Raw genomic sequence first — 19976 nt, forward strand, 5'->3', positions numbered from 1 at the left:
TATGCATCACTGAATGTTCCTCTTTTACTAAGGAAAGAGGCATCCTTTGGCTTCTGTTATTAAAAGGAGCAAGTTCTGATGGCAGTATTATGAACTGTTCAGAGGTGGGGGCCAAAACCTGGCCATGACCGATACATTCAAAGAAAAACACAATACATAGATGCAATAGCCGAGGGTGATGCACTCAGAGATAACTTCAGTAAACTGGAAGTGCCAAATGGGTTTTATATAATTTTTAAAGGTAAGTTCAAAACTAAATTTCCATGCTGAATGCCACCTAACATTGCCTGGTTAGTGGGGCCTAGAATAAATTTTCATTTGAGTTTTGTAGTGCATCTTTTAAAGTTGCATTAACAGCAGAAGTATGGCATTGTAATTCTACAGCTGTTGTGTAGCACTAAACATTTTTTAACACGCAACTTGCAAAATACCACAATTGTATTTCTCTGCAGCCTCAGTCAGGAAGAGAAATAATTAAGGTGGTCTAGTTTATGTGTGTGCAAGATGTAACAAACTATACCCAAGCTCTAGCTGCTATACCAATTACTTTGCCCAATCTCTCTTGGCAGTCAAGAACAGCATGGATTACATTACAAAACAAAGCATCTGTGTGTCCTGTCAGTATATGGGTCAAAGAAACCACTTTTCAGCTCTCTAAGTGTCTATCAATTTCAACAACATCTGCAGTCATAAAGATAAATTGCCGTATCACACAGAGCGAGAGGTAGGGAAATATTTGCACTGGAGCAAGCTCAGATGAGACAATATGTACACAGAAAATAAACAGGCACAGTTCAGTTCAGTGTTACTAACAACCTAGAGGGTGATCTGTGTCTGATTGCTAGATCACCTGTCAAGTCTTCATTTAACTTTAATGCAAGTCTGGTAAATTGGTTTAAGGACATAATTTGCTTTATATCCCCTGCATATTGAGGATTTGGATAGCAACTCAGAAAATAATCATCCTCTACGGAAGCCACAGCTTAATAGAGCAATCTAAGGTATAATGCTGAATTAAGAGCACATGACATCAATTTGAAACCCTTCCTCTCCATGCAGGGATATGCACAAGAATAAAAAGTTGGCTGCTTTTGGAGGGGCACTTTTCTGTGCCCCCCACAGCCAGAGGAGCTGGCTCTCCCCCATCCCTGGGCTGGAAGAGCTAGGGAGTGGTCCCTCCTTCCCCATCCCCGGGACCAGAAGACCTGTCATCTCTTGCCCCAGCCAGGGGCTGGAGGAGCTCAATCTCCCTGCCCTAGCCCTAGAGAAGTTCTGTACCACCACTGATTGGGGTGTGCCCCTGCTTGCCACCCCCCCACATGCACGTCCCTGTCTCCATGGCTATGTGGATCCCTGATCAAAACTCCCCATATAATGGGAATAGCCTCTCTTAATAACCCATGGGCTAGAACGTGGACTGTCTTGCTCCCATGCAGTCTGCAGTGAGTAGGGAAAAGCAGATTCTGCTCCCTGGACTTCCATGAAGATATTGCAGGATAGAGTGAACCAGGCTTTGCTGAAGCAGAGGGATGAGCATTTGTCCCTTTGTCTCTTCATTTCTGTTTCAATGGAGGAACACTCTGTAAAACCCTTCGTGGCTAAACACCTTTACAGTCATACAGACTCCGTGCACCTCCACTCATCATTCTCTAAGGCAGTCAGTAGTCCAGCCCATCAGCTGCTGCCCCATGTGGGGAGTGTTTTGATCACTGGCTCCACTTAGTCATCAACCCACTGGCCAGAGCCTTCCTCTGATCTTCCTGTCTCCATAGACGCTTTTGCACTGCCATGGAGTCGGGGATGTGGGGCACTGCACAGGAGGTGTGGAAACTATATAATGATTCTGCTCCATTCAGAGGCTTCTACACCCACTGAGGGGTACCAGGATATGAAATTATTTAAACATATAAATGCTATAAAGTTAAAAAAAACCATGTTCCCTTCTTCACATGAAGATGTGCATGCTCACTAGAGCTAGTCAAAAGCCCCCCCTCCTTCCCAATAAAAATGACTGAAAAAAATTCATTTCAATTTGGTTTTCAAAACCTCAAGGATGTAGAAAAAAGGGAAAGTGAAACTAACTTTGCAATTTTACAATAATTCCTCAACTTTTGAAAAAGTTACAACATGGCAAAGTTATAGTAATAATACTGGAATATTCTCAATAATACCCTTATATAGTGCTCATCGTCAGGCGGTCTCAACACACTTTATAAAGGAAGCCTGCTTCAGTTTCCCCATTTGTAAAATGGGGATAATGATCCTCAGAGAAGTGACATGACTTGCTCCCAACAAGCCAGGGCAGAGCTGAAAATAGAAGCCAGGTCTCCTGCGTGCCAGTCCAGTGCTCTGTTCGTTAGTCACACTGCCTGTAACCTAGAAAAGTGTGTGTGTGTAAGCCCACTTTTGACACTTGATAGTTTTCCAAAAGGTAGAGAAGTTATGAAATGTGAGAGCAGAGAATAGAAAAATGAAAAAAAATTGTAATTATGGATATTTACAATAGGTAGAAGTATCAATTTATTAGGTAAATGTTAATAAGGATAAAAATCTGTATAAGGAGTTTTATCGTCTCAGTTTATGTGCAGTAACTTACAAAAGTAAAGTTCTAAAAAGAAAATATGAAAAAAATTGTATTAAATTCATTGGCCAAAAAAAATGGTTTAAAAAGTAAACACTAAAAATCCAGAGAGTTTCAGGATTTCAGCTTTTGAAAATCAAAACAAGATTTTTTTAAATGGGAAGGAAATTAAAATTAAAAAAAAAAAAAGCAGCACTCCAACAAGAGCCTTCCCATTTTTTGGTGGAAATATTGTGTGTTGCTCTATTGCTCTCAATTTCTAGAAAGCTAGGACTTGACTTTTTGAGAATGTTATTTGTTTGGTTTTGCTAACTGTGCAATGGTTTAAGATACGGGTGGAAAAATATTTATTCTCCTCAAGCAGATCACTATAATATGGAAATGTGTTTACTCAACAAGAGGTGTCAAAATATTTTGACTTTGACATTTCAACAAAGATTTTGAAAATAAATTCAGAAAAGGTCAGGAAAAATGTTAATGAATTGTTCCTTCTGCCCCTTTTTTTTGGCCAAATAGAGCTCTGGGATAAAATTTTCAAAGATACCTTATTGACAATGTGATGCAGGATGCTAAATACCTAAATGACTACTGAAAATGGGACTTAAACACTTCTGAAAATTTTACCCTGATGAAATTTTTTTGAGTTAAAAAAAAAGCACAATGTAAAGAGATAATAAATTTCAGGAAACATTTGTGAACATAGCTGAGTGAATAACTGACTTTTAAATTTAGCCCGTGACCTCAAAAATCCCTGTCCCCCGCCCCAAGTCAGCTGCATCCAAAATAAATGTTTTTGTTTTCCATGTGTGGTCATTTTAGAATGTCTCACACACACACACACCCCTACCTAAGAGAAAAAAAAAGTCAGCTAAATGTAAAGAAAAGGTCAACGTGTTTTGTTATGGCCAAACCATTACTTTTTTGAAATCCCACCCACCTTTTTAACCCAGCCAAAACTGGTCGCTGAATTCACAAATACTTTTGGTGCCCCCCAAAGTGCATTTTGGGGCAAATTTACTAGTCACTAAAAATATTCACCCAGCTTTATTCATGGATGCTTTACCCCCGACGAGCTCAAATAAAACCATCTACGTCACTTGGATCTGAGCTATCCACTAGACTATACCAAACAGCACTAGATTTGTTTTTTCCAAACTAACATTGTACTGTGGGAATTCAGGGGTGTTTAACTAGTAAGAGGGCTCCCATGTTACTATTAGATAATTGTATTAGTGTAGCACCCAGAAGCCTAAATCCACATCAGTGCCCTCTTGTGCTACATCCTATAAAAACAAATGAAGGAGAAGGCTGGCCCTTTACACCAGGGAGAATTTCACTCACACATTACCCAAATACTCCATTGTAGTTCAAGGCTTAAACTTGTATGTTTTTTCTTCTATTCTATTTACCTTGTTCCATCAATGCAGTCAGTTTAATTTTTGCTATTTTTCCTAAATAAAAGGGCAGATGTGCAGGGAAAAAAACAGTCAAGTCAGAAAAAGCATAGTGCAGCCACATAGTGATGTGCTCTGTTTACAAATAGGATTTTTTTGGGTGTTTTTTCAGGTATTGTAACCATGCATGATTAAGACATTTGCCTTTAGTCAGATGGAAATATATAGCAGCTCAGCCATCATGCATTAAATATAGAATGTACTTTATACATGACTATAAATGTATTATTACAGTATATGCAGTAACATTTTATGTGCAAATTGTATCACTTCCACAGCAAATGCTTCTAACTCCCCATTGTAATTTTATTTTTCTATTTTTCTTAAAGAAAATTCCCCAATTATTTTTTTTAAATTAAAGTTAGCAGCCTATGGGTTAGAAACAGGAGCAAGAGGAAAATTAAATTAGAATAGTAAGTGGGCTGTGGGAGAACCTTCAAGCTCTGAGAAATATTAGACTGTGAAAGTCTCCTATAGGAAGTGTTGGAAGCTTCATCACTAGATGGTTTAAAATAAGACTAGAGAAAACATTTCAGGACACAGTGAAGGGCATTGACCTTTAGAACATGTTGTAGGTCACCCGATGAGCCTTTTCCAGCCATATTGGAAATTTATAAGCGCTATTAACTGGAATATGAGCATTTTGAGACTGAAGAGTAGGCAGTGTGTCTAGTGAGGGGTGGGCAAACTACAGCCCGCAGGACCATCCTGCCTGGCCCCTGAGCTCCTGGCCTGGGAGGCTAGCCCCTGGCCCCTCCCCTGCTGTCCCTCCTCCCCCGCAGCCTCAGCTTGCTCTGCCACTGGCACAATGCTCTGGGCAGTGGGACTGAGAGCTGCTGGGGCAGCGCAGCTGCAGAGCCCAGCCTGACCCAGTCTCTGTACTGTGTGGTGGCGGCAGTGGCATGGCCTGGCTCCAGCCGAGCTGTGCGGCTGTAGTGCTGCCAGCCACCGGTGCTCCAGGCAGCGCGGTAAGGGGGCAGGGAACAGGAGGAGTTAGATAGGGGATAGGGGAGTTCAGGGTGGTGGTCAGGGGGTGGGGGCGGTTAGGAGGAATAGGGGGTTGAATGGGGCCAGGGTTCGGGGGGGGGGACAGACAGGAGGGGGGGCATCAGGAATGAGAGGAGGGGTTGGATGGGGCAGCAGGGGTCCGGGGGCAGTCAGGGGACAGGAAGCAGGGGTGTGTGGATGGGACAGGGGTCCCAGAGGGGGCAGATAGGAGGTGGGGGCCAGGCCACAACCCCCTCCCCTAACCAGCCCTCCATACAATTTACGAAACCTGATGCAGCCCCTCAGGCCAAAAAGTTTGCCCACCCCTGATCTAGTGGTTAGTGCAGGGGCCTAGGAGTCACAACATCAGGGTTCTGTCCCATAATTCTTCAGTCTGTGGGTTTGGAAAGCTGGCCATTTTGTGCAAGTGGTACAATATCTTGATCTGTATATTAAATATGAATTACTTTGTTTACATAAATCCCCATGAAATCCTTTAATTCCCTTTCTCTGTCAGAGCACGTATGCACCAATAGACAAGGTAAAGGGGAGTACCTCGACATCATAGCCGGCTTTCCCTTAGAATGCACTGGAGGACGGGGCTCCGCCGGCACTGAGGGTTCCTCCCTGGCAGGCAAGAACGGTTCCTGTCAAAACCTATCATTGCCCGCTAGAGAGTGATTCCTCTTCATTCCCCCTATCCCCATATCCCCCCCTTCAAGTTTCTCCCCCTTCCTGTCTCCCCCTTCCTCACTTGGATTTCCCCCAGTCCCTGGTCTGGTGCTCCCCTCTATTACCCACTGTCCACCTTCACATTTCTGGTCCATATAAGCTTCTCCCTGCCTCCAGCCTCCCCTTCACTTAGAGGGTGTTCCTCAGTGTGGCCTCATCCACAGGGATGGAAGACCCGGCCTATAGCATTCTGCTCAGCATCACTCTAGCCATCTCTCTATACCTGTGGCAGGTAGAGAGCTATGCTCTATTATTAGAGTCTTCCAGCTCAGGGGGTTGCCATGGGTAGTCACCATAGCTAAAGAAGACTGTCTAGAGTGCCCCTTCCTTAGGTCTGCAGCTGCTCAGTTGCTGAGTAGACCATGTCTTCAATTTATGAACATATTAGGTATCCATCCTATAGATTTGCTGTATGGCCTTGGGCAAGTCAGTGGTTTGAGCATTGGCCTGCTAAACCCAGGGCTGTGAGTTCAATCCTTGAGGGGGCCATTTAGGGATCTGGGGCAAAAGTCTGCCTGGGGATTGGTCCTGCTTTGAGTAGGGACTAGATGACTTCCTGAGGTCCCTTCCAACCCTGACATTCTATGATTCTAAGTCACTTGGACCAATGTTTTTAGACATGGTCACTAATTTTGTGTGCCCAACTTAAGACATCTTAGCCCAGATTCTCAAAATGAACTTTGGCACATATCTCCCATGGGAATGACTAAATGACTTCTGAGGATGCGGGCTCCTGGGCCTGATTTTTCACAGTTGTCAAGGGACCAAGTGAAGTCAATAGGAGCTGTGGGTCCTCTGCATCTCTAGACAAAATAAATAAATAAATACAAACATCAATAGTCAGACCCTTGTGCATCTAACCAAAAGGCACCCACTAGGTATTATTGACATTTCTCCCTTACCACCCAATTAGCACTCAAAATGACACCACAATTCTGAAGTGCTCTTACTCTCCTCTCGGGTTAATGGTGATTTCCAATCAGTGGGGAAGGATAACTTGCCTTCTAGCAGAACATTCCACTAGAACAGTTCAACCACGTGTGTACTCCCTCTTTAAAATAAAAAAGAATTTAGATAAGCACAAATATAAGTGATGATAATGGAGGATATTTAAAAAAAAACACACACAACCACACACACCCCCTAACAACTGAAGATACCAATTGAAAAGAACATAGTTACAGCTAAGAGCCTACCCACATGGTTTGGATACACCAGTGACAGTGTAGTAACATGTTGTTATGAAGCGTGTTCCCATCTGTGAAGCAGCTTTGGAAAATATGGAAGCATTTTAAAAGCAGGTAACTTCATATTACCAAATAACTGTATTAGGTGTAGCACAGCAAGAGTGGCTCACTATTGTATTAGCAGCCCCAATACCACAGTCTTTATACTCAGACAAACTACTGAATTCAGAGCAATTTTGACTAAGGAGTCAAGGCCACATGTTTCATCTTTTCCATGAAAGGAATCAAAATATGGTCAAGCTGGTATGGAGAAGACTGGCCCTGTGGCATGCTCTCCCTTCTCCACCCCAAATGCAGGGGGACTGGACTAGAGGACTGGAAGGGACATCTAGAAGTCATATGATTCTATGGAAGCCCCTCTCCAGGTATCTAGATCTGCAGGTGAGGAAGGCATGCGGAGCTTATAACTCTGCCAAACTCTTCCTCCCCAAAATCCACAGGGTAAAATGGGCCATATACTGAGACTAGAGTTTGAAGTACACTCCCTCCCACCCACATTACCATAGATCTCCTCCAGCTTCTGGGGAATAGAGTGGGAGAAGGGTAGAAAGGATCCAAGCTGTCCTGGGGCAGCAGAAAGCAGCATGGAGACAAAAAGACAGTGGACCATCTGGATTACATAAGATTTATAAATTTAGAGGCAAGATCCCTAGCCCCATCCACAAGGCTGCAAGCCCTGCCCTCCCAATAGAAGAATTTAAGAGAAATTTGAGGGAGTTTCTTCTCCCTCATGTGGGGTGTCACTGCATAGACAAGAATGGGCCCTGAGTAAGGACTACAGGATTTGGTCCATACTGAACAACTGCATTTTGATTGTGAAACTATATTTGAGAGCCTCAGACTGTCATAGCCTAGTTTTCACAGGTGCCCTAATGTCAATGGGCCCTGCCCCACACCTCTGAAAGTCAGGTAATCAGAGACTAGCTTAATAACTACAGTTCTGCAGTACTGCATGTAAGATGCGTTTAGACTGACTGAATTATTATTGTTAGCACTGATCTCAATTAATAATGGCCAATGATTAGCTGAATCATTATTAGTATAATTTGTACTATATATATATATATATATATATATATATATATATACACACACACACATATACACACACACACACACACACAGCTGGGTTTACAGGTGCCAGAAATGCTCAGATCTGCTTCTCTTACCCTTACTGTTCAGAAGACTATGCATTATCCCAAAAGGTATAGTAATTGATATGAGCACTTTGAGTATAGATTGTGGATCTATTAAACATGTAATGGTCTCCTAGTTTAAAAGGTTTTTAAAATATTTATTAAGATATGTAAATATTTAAATGCAGTTTTAATACCAAAACTGCAAGCATACATTTAAACACCTTTGACTACATCTAATAAGACACTATGCTTGAAGATATGGAGAGGCCTGGGAGCAGTGGAGCTCCTTCACATGAGGGAGGAGACTACAAGAAAGCCCAAGTAGTGGTAGAGCACAACTCCACAGGAGCTCTCTGTCCATAGCTGTGCATGGAGAGGCGAGGTCACTGGAGTCAGGAACAGACTCCAGTGACCTCATACTAGAAACATAATAGGTATAAATGTCCCTGCCTTGATTCTATAGTAGTAGCTGTGGAGCTGGTCAGCTGCCTAAGGTGGAGAATTCCATTTCTCCTCCTTAGTGCCTGCTTATTCCAAGCTTTGTGCAGGGCCCAGGATTTAGTCTATACTAGTGGTCTGACATAGTAATAGCTCAGTTTAATCCTTTCATCCCGACCCTTGTTCTATACCCTCATGCACAAGCAGACATGATATTGTAAGTGTGCAGAGTTTAATGCTACACGGCATGTTATGCTTGTAATGCCTTTTAAGGAGACTTTGTAAAAGAGACAAGTGAATCAGCATTCTAGAGCAGCACTCAGACAAAGGCCATTTGGCAATGAAACCTGAAAGGAAAGACCTCCATTATCTTGATTACTGCAGAAGTGTTTCCAGATTCTTTACACTGCCTTGCTTCAGTTCTATAAGAAGGATGTAGATTTCATGTGCATGGTATTATTTGTACTACAGTAGCACCCAGAGGCCACAATGAGCTGTGAGGGCACAAACTAAGCGGAAATCCCAGCCCTAGAGAGTTTACAATTTAAATGGACAAACCAGAGGGTGAAAAGGGAAACAAAGGCACAGAGAAGTGAAGTGACTTGCTCATGGTCACGCAGCAGGTCAGTGCAAGGCTGGCAACAGATCAGAGACATCGTGTTTTCCAGTCCAGTGTCCTACCCACTATACCACCTTGCCTAATGATTGGTGTAAATAAGGAACTAAAATTCTACCCTCGGGTCATCTAGAGTAACTCCATTGACTTAAGTGGAGATAAAGCGGGCACATGTAAACAGTTGATTCTTCTTCTTTTAAAGACATTCCAGGTTTCAGAGTGACTCCTCATATTGCATATAGGAAATATCAGTAACATCTTTAGAACAGAATTAATTTTGCATGTGGGTCCCCTGTACTCTAAATTTACACGAGTGGAAATTGGCTCAATCTTTGTACAATTGCTGTGTAATGCCCTCTTCTACTGTGATCACTTGGATCCTACAATAGATCCTATAAGAAAGCTGGTTGCCTCAACAAAAGGTGAAACCGAATGTGTTTTGGATGTTTCAAGGTGAAACTTTTAAAGAAAAAAAATGGAATACTGTAGTAAGTGACATAGCAGCTTAACTATACAGCAGAGGTAAAAATTCCAGGTGCAACTTGGTCATACAACTTACCTAGTAGATAATATTTTAGGATCAAAATTACACCACACAAATGCATTATAAATCTCAGAAAAGGATTTATTATTTTTTTTAGAGTTGTAAATTACAACTTAAAACTCTAACCATTAAAGCGAAGAGCACAGGATGGCAAGCATACAGCCGGATTCTGAGAAAAGGGTGAACTATGGTCAAGAGCTGTTGCATGTACTTCTAAGATTTATCAAGCATGGAATACACATAGGGGCCATCACCCAAAGAAGAAAAGTAGGTTATCCAGAATTCATTAGTGCATCTTCAATTCGTAATTCTGAGGTTATACTGTATGACCGGTCAACTACACATCTCAGCTGGAACTGGAAACATGCAATCAGGCAGCAGCAGAGACAAAAAAAGCAAATATAGGTCAGTACTATGTGTTAAACATAAATTACTAAAAAATAAAGGGAAATTTAAAAAAAAGTGACAAGGTAAGGAAGCTGTTTCTGTGCTTGTTTCATTTAAATAAAGATGGTTAAAAGCAGCATTTTTCGTCTGCATAGTAAAGTTTCAAAGCTATATTAAGTCTATGTTCAGTGGTAAACTTTTGAAAGAACCATAACGTTTTGTTCAGAGGTATGAACAACCTCCATTCCCAAAGTGCTCATAATTAGGAGGTGCTACTGTATTTCTCAATTATCAAAGATAAACTGCAATATTTAAGATTGCTTTTTTTTTAAAGTCAACTCATCTAAAAAAATAATCAAAGCACTCAATCAGTAATGATCACTCTTTTTTGATTGAAGCCAATAGATATGCTCCTGTCATATATATAAAGGAAAGGGTAACCACCTTTCTGTGTACAGTACTATAAAATCTCTCCTGGCCGGAGGCACAAAATCCTTTTACCTGTAAAGGGTTAAGAAGCTCAGGTAACCTAGCTGGCACCTGACCAAAAAGGACCAATAAGGGGACAAGATATTTTCAAATCTGGGGAGGGGGAAAAGGCTTTGTTTTTGTCTGTCTGTTCTGTGTGCTTGCCGGAGACAGATCAAGAAAGCAAGCTATCCAACTCCATTAGTAAGCGAAGAAATGCGTTAGATTACTTTTATTTTAGCTTGTGATTTTCCTTGTCTAGAGGGAGGTTTATCCCTGGATTTGTAACTTTAAGGTTTTGACTAGAGGGGAGATCCTCTATGTTCTTGAGTCTTTTGCTATTCTGTAAAGTACTTACCATCCTGATTTTACAGAGGTGATTCTTTTACCTTTTCTTTAATTAAAATTCTTCGTTTAAGAACCTGATTGATTTTTCATCATTTTAAGATCCAAGGGTTTGGGTCTGTGTTCACCTGTACCAAGTTGTGAGGATATTATTCTCAAGCCTCCCCAGGAAAAGGGGTGTAGGGGCATGGGGGGATATTTGGGGAAGGTAAGGCTCCAAGTTGCCCTCCCTAAATGTTTGTTTAAATCACTTGATGGTGGCAGCATTACCTAATCCAAGGTACAAAGAAGGATTTGTGCCTTGGAGTTTTTAACCTAAGATGGTAGAAATAAGCTTGGGGGGGGGTCTTTATGCGGGTCCCCACCTCTGTACACCAGAGTTCGAAGTAGAGAGGGAACCCTGACAGCTCCTTCCCACTTCACTTATTAACCAGCTAGATTTCCTTTAGCTGTTTTATATGCAGTTGAGGTTTTCAGAAATAATTTGCATAAAACAGTCCTAGTGGCATTCTTAATATTTTTCTTCCATATGCAACTTAATACTAAATTATTCAAAAAGGACAGTAAAGGCCAAGACCAGAGGGACAGTTATCTCTAGTGGCCTTGTCAAATAGTAAATAAAATAATCCTCAGGCTCTATTCAGGGCTCTCTCTTGTCTGGCATTTCTTAAAAAATGTGTGCAATTTGAACAGAGTGTGGTTCCTGATAGCTATAGTTCAAATCACAGAAGATATTTCATACCTATACAATTTGATATGCCTATTTCCCAGGGATATGTATTTCCTAACTTTAGTATACAGAGCAGATGTGCTTCTTTAGGATAAAAATCTTGGAATATAACAACTCCAGGACATACTTAAACACACACACTTACCTAGGTAACTATTAATGAGCACTGCTAAGAGTATACCTATCCATTACAAGTAACAAGACATTTAACAGGTAATGAATAGATCATGAATATTGGAGGTACTTCTGAAAGTTTGCTGTGAGACTAAAAATATTTTAATACATTGGATTTTAAAAAACCCACTCTACTGTCCAATATTTACATTGTGGCACATGTAAGCTCTCTGGGGCAGGGACCAGTTTTTTGTTGTATGTGCATACAGTCCCCAGCACAGTGGGGTCCTGATACGTGACTAGGTGTCTACAGACACTACCAGAATACAAATGATGATGATGATGAAATGGGAAAATAGCCTAATGAATGATTGGAAGTCAGATTGCCTCCCAAGTACACACTCATTTGGGACAACTAATACCTCCAGATTATTTAAACAATTTTAAATTGTATTAAAGACACATGACAGTTTGCATGTTTTGGCTCAAGTAGTTAGGATACGTATACAAAATATACAAGTACAGACTGAAAAGATGTTGCAATAGACAAAAATTGTTTAAGATTCCAGATCAACAACAGAATGTGTGGTGCAGCACATAGATATTTATATTTTAATTTTTCAAGACAAAGATTGGAAAGTCAGTTACTACCTTACATATCTACCAAGAATGTCATTCAAGATCCCATTTCACTAGCAAAAAACAACAAACAAAAATTCCCCAAGCAAAATATTTTTCTGAACTCTCTGGATCACTGTAGGTTCTTGGTGCCATTAACACTTGTAGAGGATATCCCCCACCCCACAAAACCACCACCAAAAAACACATGAAAATAGATTTGGGCAAGATAAATAAAGGAGGAACTAATTTTCAAGTACAAAACCAAATTCACAAAAAGGGGCATAAGTACAGTTTATTCTAAACTCCAGGCCCCTCCATACAAAGGAGACTGCAAAGTGAAAGCGGAAGTGAAAGTCCCTATTGCAGAGCATCTAAACTCCACCCAGTTCCATCCTATGTTCACCCTTTTGGTCTCCAGTGTCCACTTTGGAGATCTTGAACACTCATCCAGAATTTTAGATACCCCTCCACATGCTGCACTTGTATCTGGTACTACAACTGTGATTATCTTAATAGTGTATTTTGTACTTTTATCTTACAGTAGAACATCAGTGCAGAACAGTACTGGACGGATCCAACACCCATTAAAATCAATGAAAAGATCTCCATGAGTATTAGGTAAGAGCCCTTCATGCTGAAATGCACCAATTCTGATTAAAATCTTGTACCCACCACTTATAAAGGCAGAAGAGTGATTTATAGCTTTCTGAACATGTATGGGTAACTGCTAATCAAAAGGACACTTGGAGAGCAAACACTAGTTTTGATTAGAAATTAAAATATTCAATCTCATTTATAAAAAAAAAATTCAGTTACATAACACCAGCAAAAAGCAGCAGTCATTTCACCACAGAGTTTGCATAACTAACAAATATATAGCACTCGCTGTTTTCTAAAACCACTGCTGTAGTTTAACCATATAGTCATTCAATAATTAAGGTGCTATATCAATTTTTCCTACCTCCAGTGACATGCTCTCTCTTCTTTGTAAGAGCAATTTTTCTTTATAACAAGGTGTTTTAAATACTCCATTTCAGAGTTCTCTCATGTATGCATCCAGATGCTGTATTTTAAAATGTTAAGTATAGTGAACCAGTTACTATCTGTTGTGATACAAATTTACTCTAATTGTGAGCTCAACTGTACAAAGTATGTCAAAGTCCATAAAGCGCCACAATATCCTATAAAACTTGATGTGAAAAGGAGACAGAAAAGCTGCATTAGTCTAAGCAAAAAGGGCCTACTGATATGGTTCAAGGACTATATGGAAATCATGGCTGATAAAACCAGAAGATGTGGGACCGGAAATAAATGAACCAAAATTGGTGTGTCAGATACTAGGCATAATTGGTGGACAAAATAATGAGGGAATTGGATATTCCATCCATCGCTCCCTTTTGGGGTTCTTAAAGAGAATTTGGGGAGAAAGAAGGGAAGAACTGACTAAGGCTACTGGAGCGAGCTTCATCACCATTGCTGCCACTCCCACTGTTTCCTGAGACCCTGGGCCTCTGTCATCCTGATCCTGAGAGATGTCCTGACCAGACCAGGCCGGAGAGAGGGATCCAGACAAAATCACCACCCCTACCAGCTCCAGCTGAACACAAACACCACCTCAGATGAAGCAAGATTGGACCTTAACAGCAGCAGCAACAGCTCCAGCTCACATCAACTAACTTATTGTCTTTTACCCAAAAGGACAGTTATTACTATCTTTGATTCCATATAAAGGACTGTCAAACAAGAATTTCTTTCTTCTAAAAAGGATGTTAAAATAAAAGGCTTGATGCTTTACATTTCAAACGCTTTATCTGTTTTTCCTTCTTTTGTATCTTAATAAAAAGGTAAAAAGGATTTTTAATGGTGTGCTTGCCATAGCATTAAGTAGTGTGGGATCTCTATATACAAATCCCTGGACCTTTAACACTGGACAGTGACAGTGGACAGGACTACATTAACACTTCTAGCCCATTTATTTCATTTAAGTTAATACAAGTATCTTCAGGATTTAGACTGAACAATACATACACCTAAATTGAGAAACTGGCAACCATTCTGGGCCCCAAGCCTACAAAGCTCCACTATGGTGGTAGTTTTAATCCTTGTAGTAGAGACTCAGCTTGTTCTAGGTAGTGAAGTGACATGAAAACAAGAAAATCACTTTTTTCATATTTTTAAATACTCTAACTTCAAAAGACAGGACAATATTTTATGATCAATTTGGAAGAGAAAATCAGGGGAATATAATAAAACAAAACATCATGAAGTAAAAACAAAGCCCATACCTAGGATAGCAAAAGGAGATGGCTGTTCCAACTAAGTCGGAACATAAAATCTGTCTCAGTGTAGCACACTACATGGAACTAACCTAACTAGATGATTACAAAGTTAACACTGTTACCATAAAGTGAATAGCAATTCAATTCCTGAAAAGTATTTAAGGATAAGCTTTTAAAAGATGTAACCCCCCCGCCCCATAATAACCTACTTTTGATTTTAATTTTGTATGTAAAACTATAGATAAATACATTGAAAAACAAAATATTTTCCCTTTACTTACCAAGATTAGCAGAGTTCAATATTCTGTTGTGTGACACAAGAGTTCAGCCCTTTCAAAGCTCCAAGTGATACTCACATCAGTTCAGCACCCATCCACCTATTTCTTAAACTAAGAATAACTTAGATCTACAGAAAATGTGCACACCACTGAGAGTGGTTAAGGAAATACAGCTGTGTTCCTCCCGTCCCAGTTTATTAGGCTGAGAGTGGGCAGCTGTGCTTCTGACCCTGTCAGCAGAAACAAATAGGTCCTGATAACATGATCAGTGGATATGAAAGACTGGAAATGAAAGTTCATTTGAATTTAAAAAAATAGCTTGACCAGGAGGATACTGACACAAAATTTCATCTCATTTGATTTAGCTGAGTAAAATGTATGGCTGACTGATACTGGGTTTTAGCTGAGTCAGTAGAAAGTCTGAATAAATACAGACACCTGGAAGGGGAATCTACCGCCTTATGAAAAAGAAAACCAGGGGGGACTTATTTGTTTGACTGAGGCTTACTACACAACTGATACCACCACTTCAACCTGCTAGGACAGCAATCTCTGCAGTTAGAAATAGCTGTGACTTCAAGTAGAACAATGGTGTTCGCAGCTGATGCAAAGCGTTTTTGTGCTATATGCTGCAACTACCATATGCTTTCTGAGAGAGAGTTCACCTTCAATGGGATTCCAAAAGAGGGTGTGTGTAAGACATGGGAGAGTCTGAAGGGCCAACACTTAGCCCAGAGACTAGGGAGCAGGACAGTGAGTTCCAGCCTTCAGGAAAGGCTGCTAGACAATGTCTGTACCCCTAGATTGTGCCCATTGATCCCCAGAGTGGGGCAGTGGGTGTGCTCCATTCAGGCTCCAAAAGCCTAAAACACCTGTGGACCCAGTGGCTGTGTTCCCTCACAGCAGCTTAGTGAGTGGCCAATTGGGCCTGTAACAGTGGGGTACTGCGGAGCTGAATTCAACAATGCCAGAATCAAAATTGGACCTCATGCTTATGGTCCCTGGTGGATGCAGGATGGTATGGACCCTGACAACTCCTTTGTTTCTTCTTCCATACTGTCCCCATGCAGCAGCATATGGGGATAAAAATTCTTTCTGAAAACTACCACAAGCTTGCCTGAGGCCCCCACACTATATATTGTTTTAACCCACCCCACCGGGTTCATAAATCTTCCCATTCACCACAATCATGTCCTCCCCCCTCTTGCTTCCAGATCTCCAACTTTTCCTCCCTCTCAGCACAAACCTCTCGGAACCCTTCATTCTCCCCTCCCTTCCCCTAAAGCACTCATTTTTCCTCATCCATCCCCCAATTACCATCTCACCCTATACCCTTCATGCTCCCTCCAAATTCCCCACTCCCTCTCCCCCCAATGCCCTCATTCTCTCCTCCTCCATCTGTCTTCCCTTCCAAGTCCATTCCCTTTTCCTTTCTTGAAAACAGTGCAGTGGGTCCCACCATTTATTCCTCCAGACTTTTCTTCTTCTGCAAATATCTGCCTTCTGTTTGTTACAGAAAGGGTTTTGTTGCTCCCTGGCACTGCCTCATCTAATGTCTCTCTGGACCTTACACTCACTGCCTCCACAAGATGCTCATGTTGCTCTGTCACCCCAATATCCCCCCATTTCCCCCTCAATATACCTAGACTTCCTCTGTCTCTCAGTTCCGCTTCACATCCCTCTAGTTTCCCTGTTCATTGCCTTCATGCTCGAGTTCCTCTACCATCTTTGCTTCCATGGCTCCCCTCCCCCCAAGTTCATTCACTGCTTCTGACCTGAACATCCCACCTCATCACCCAACCCCCGCTACTTGAAAGCCAGCTGCAATGCTTACACTGCTGTTTTTAGCCACAGGGCTGTCTCTCCAGACTGGGAGGCTCACTCCTTGCTACAGTGTACACATACCTTCTCTGTGTCTCCTTAGATTGTGTACTCTTCAGGGCAGGGATCATTCCTTCTTGCTTGTCTGGAAAACACTTAGTACATCATGGGTGCTACCATCGGCAAACAATAAATACTACAATACAAACATACATTATATAAGTACTGTTCACTCAGGTATTTCAATGCAGTGAAGAAACTGTTTTTTATTTTTTAAAGAGCTTTGCAGTTCATTTATTAGGATTTTAAAATCCAGTAATTCCTCCAATAAAAAAGTTTGCCATGACAATGCAGTTCAACAAGGTAGTTCCACCAGAATTAAATTCTGTAATTATTTCTTGGTCTATAGCACAGAATAAAAACAGCATTTTAAAGAAGTCAAACAAAAAGTGAATTATAACCATCCCATTTTTAAACAATTTATAGTATTTCTCACAATATACATTACAATAAACTAATTTAAATAACATTAATACAAAACTATCAAAAGTCAGGGAACTTAAAGTGATATTCATCTTTACCTCACATAAGTAGAAGACATAACAGGTTTATGATCCTTTCCAATCTGTCAACTAGGTAGTCATAATTTTAAGAAAAAGCTCAAGTAAAAATTTTCAAATGAGGGTGCCTAAAGTTAGGCATCTAAATCCATATCTAGGCACCCAAGGACCTGGCTTTTTTTTTTTTTTTTTGGACTTGCAAACACCCTGTTTTTCCATGGAGATGAGGATGCTCCGCAGCTCTTTGCAAGTAAGGCCAACTTTTTAAGTGTCTAGTGTCCCAATTCTGTAAAAACTTATGTGCAAATGTAACTTTATGAATTTGAGTGGTCTCATTAAATTCAGAGAGACTGCTCATATGCATAAAATTACACACATAAATGTTTGCAGGATAAGGATATAGGCTGACTTAAGAGTCTAACTTGGGAGTCTAATATGGATTTAGGTGTCTAATTTTAAGTCTCTAATTTTGAAAGTTTTGGTTATAGTATTTACACAATTAACCAGAATGATTCATGCAATTATGTATTTAGGATGTCCTCCCTGATTTTTAAATTTTAGAAACATTTTCTGTGCATGAATTGTAGCCAATTTTCAAAATATATCTGTACAATCTAATGTATTTTTTCAAATTACTAATTAGACTAATCACTTGCCAAACTTCATATTTTAAGCTTTGAGTTAAACAAATATAAGAAAGCATTCAGCCAGTAATTTCTTTCTCTATAGGCCATATTCTGCCACAGCTTTTAAACAGAAATCCTTATTAACAACGATGTAGATTTCTGCTTAAAAGTTGATGGTACGCTCTGGCCCTATATTTTTTGAAAGTTTATGTAAACTTTCAAAAAGTCCAAATAAATTTTTAAAAAGTCTAAGAAGCAACACAATCTTATACACCCCAAGTTTTGATCGGGGTAAATATTTACAACTGAAACACCTGAAAACTGATTATTATAATGGGAACAATGACACAACCTTAAAGTACATAATAAATGTCAATGCCATGACAGTAGTTTTAATATTAATACTAGAAGACTGTCCAGTTGCCAACTAAAAGTACATTTTTCAACAGAAAACTAGCTTCATTCTAGCTTATCCTCATTAATATAGATCAGTGCAGCATCATGCTAAATGTGTTTGCTTATACCAGTGGTTCTCAAACTGTGGGTCAGGATCCCCAGGTGGTCACGACCCTGTTTTAATGGGGTCGCCAGGGCTGGCATTAGACTTGCTGGGGCTCAGGGCCAAAGCCAAAGCCTGAGCCCCACTGGCCAAGGTCAAAGCCTAAGTCCCACCACCTGGGTCAAAGCCCAAGCCTGCCTTCAGCCCTGGGTGGCAGGGCTCAGGTTACAGGCCCTCCTGTAGCTTTGGAATTGGTCCCCTCACTCAGGGCAGCTTGAGTGGGCTCAGGCTTCAGTCCCCGCTCCTGGGGTTGTGTGGTAATTTTTGTTGTCAGAAGGGGGTCATGGTGCAATGAAGTTTGAGAACCCCTGGCTTACACAATTGATTTAGATAGATACCAAGGGCAAAAGAAGTAGGTTGCAGTTCTCTTGGTACACTGTGGTAGGGCCCAATCATGCAAATACTTCTCGAAGAGTGTAACAGTACATGCAAGTAGTTCCTCTAATGTGCGTAAAGTTAAGCATGTGTCAAAATGGTTGAAGGATTAGGGCCCAAATCATTACAATAATTATTATTCTTGATGTACAGCCTGTGGCAACTGGAGAAATACTAAAAATGGCAAAGACACATAATCAATTAAGTAGTTGTGTCTGTGAGAAGGAAATTATTTTGACTCAATGAACCCTTTGTGCATCGTGATTTGAAGTATATACCCAATGTGTGAGGACTAAAAAAGACAAGATAAGCCACTGATCTGTTTTAATCTCCCTTCTTCACTGTTCATTTATTGTCAGTTAAAGACAGCTCTGGTTTATATGATATCCCATGATTTTCCTTTTTTAAACGCTCCATTTTTTCCCTAATACAAAACACTTGTCAAACAATCAGCCTACATTTCATTGTATCTGGTCAGATGTTTTCAACTGGCAACAGTCCTCACTTTCAGGGTAAAAATCAGATAAAATGCTTTCTGTTCCACCTTTCATTAAAAAAATTAAGGCCATTAAATATCTGTGCCACCTTAATTACCCATACTAAATTGAATAATCATTTTGAAATCCTTCGACTGGAATGGTAAGCAGTTGTCTCCTATTTTTCTTCTGAATCTACTGGGAACAATATGTCCATCTGAATGATTAGTCTCCAACATCCCCATCTCTATCACCAATGAGCCACAGAACGTGAAAACCCATAGCTAATAAGGCAGTTCCAAGCAGATCTCCCAACGCAGTAAGGTAAGGGATAGAAAAACTGTCAGGATCTTTTCCTTTTTTCCAGAAGTGGTGCACCATCCAGTCAGCAATCCATAACAAAGTAAACACCTATGGCAGAACATTAAACAAAAGATAATCCAAAATCAGTGGGCGTGGAATTAGAGCAGTTTTGAAAATCCCACCCTAAATGTTAACATTGATCCATTTCACTGCTGATTATTTTAGCAGAAACATTAAGCTAACAGGCCTGATTTCTAAGATGTGCTGAGCATCTGGGATGCCCACTGAACTTCAGC

At 40.6% G+C, this 19976-nt stretch overlaps 1 protein-coding gene and 1 long non-coding RNA gene across 4 annotated transcripts in view; both read right to left on the bottom strand.

Moving 5' to 3' along the window:
* Positions 1–15104, bottom strand: part of LOC120370280 — a 63004-nt gene extending 47900 nt beyond the window's left edge. Inside the window, exon 1 of the long non-coding RNA XR_005583684.1 lies at positions 14964–15104. This is a non-coding gene — a long non-coding RNA (uncharacterized LOC120370280). The remainder of the gene's footprint in view (positions 1–14963) is intronic.
* Positions 15105–17027: 1923 nt separating this feature from the next.
* The window catches only part of SLC41A2 (solute carrier family 41 member 2), a 94025-nt gene continuing 91076 nt past the window's right edge, over positions 17028–19976 (bottom strand). For all 3 annotated transcript variants that reach the window (XM_039484617.1, XM_039484612.1, XM_039484623.1), the window contains one exon: positions 17028–19788. In XM_039484617.1, coding sequence (XP_039340551.1) covers positions 19603–19788 — 186 coding nt within the window. In that variant the 3' untranslated portion in view covers positions 17028–19602. The remainder of the gene's footprint in view (positions 19789–19976) is intronic.

This window comes from Mauremys reevesii, linkage group 1, assembly GCF_016161935.1.
Source record: "Mauremys reevesii isolate NIE-2019 linkage group 1, ASM1616193v1, whole genome shotgun sequence".
NCBI classification, from domain to species: domain Eukaryota; kingdom Metazoa; phylum Chordata; order Testudines; family Geoemydidae; genus Mauremys; species Mauremys reevesii.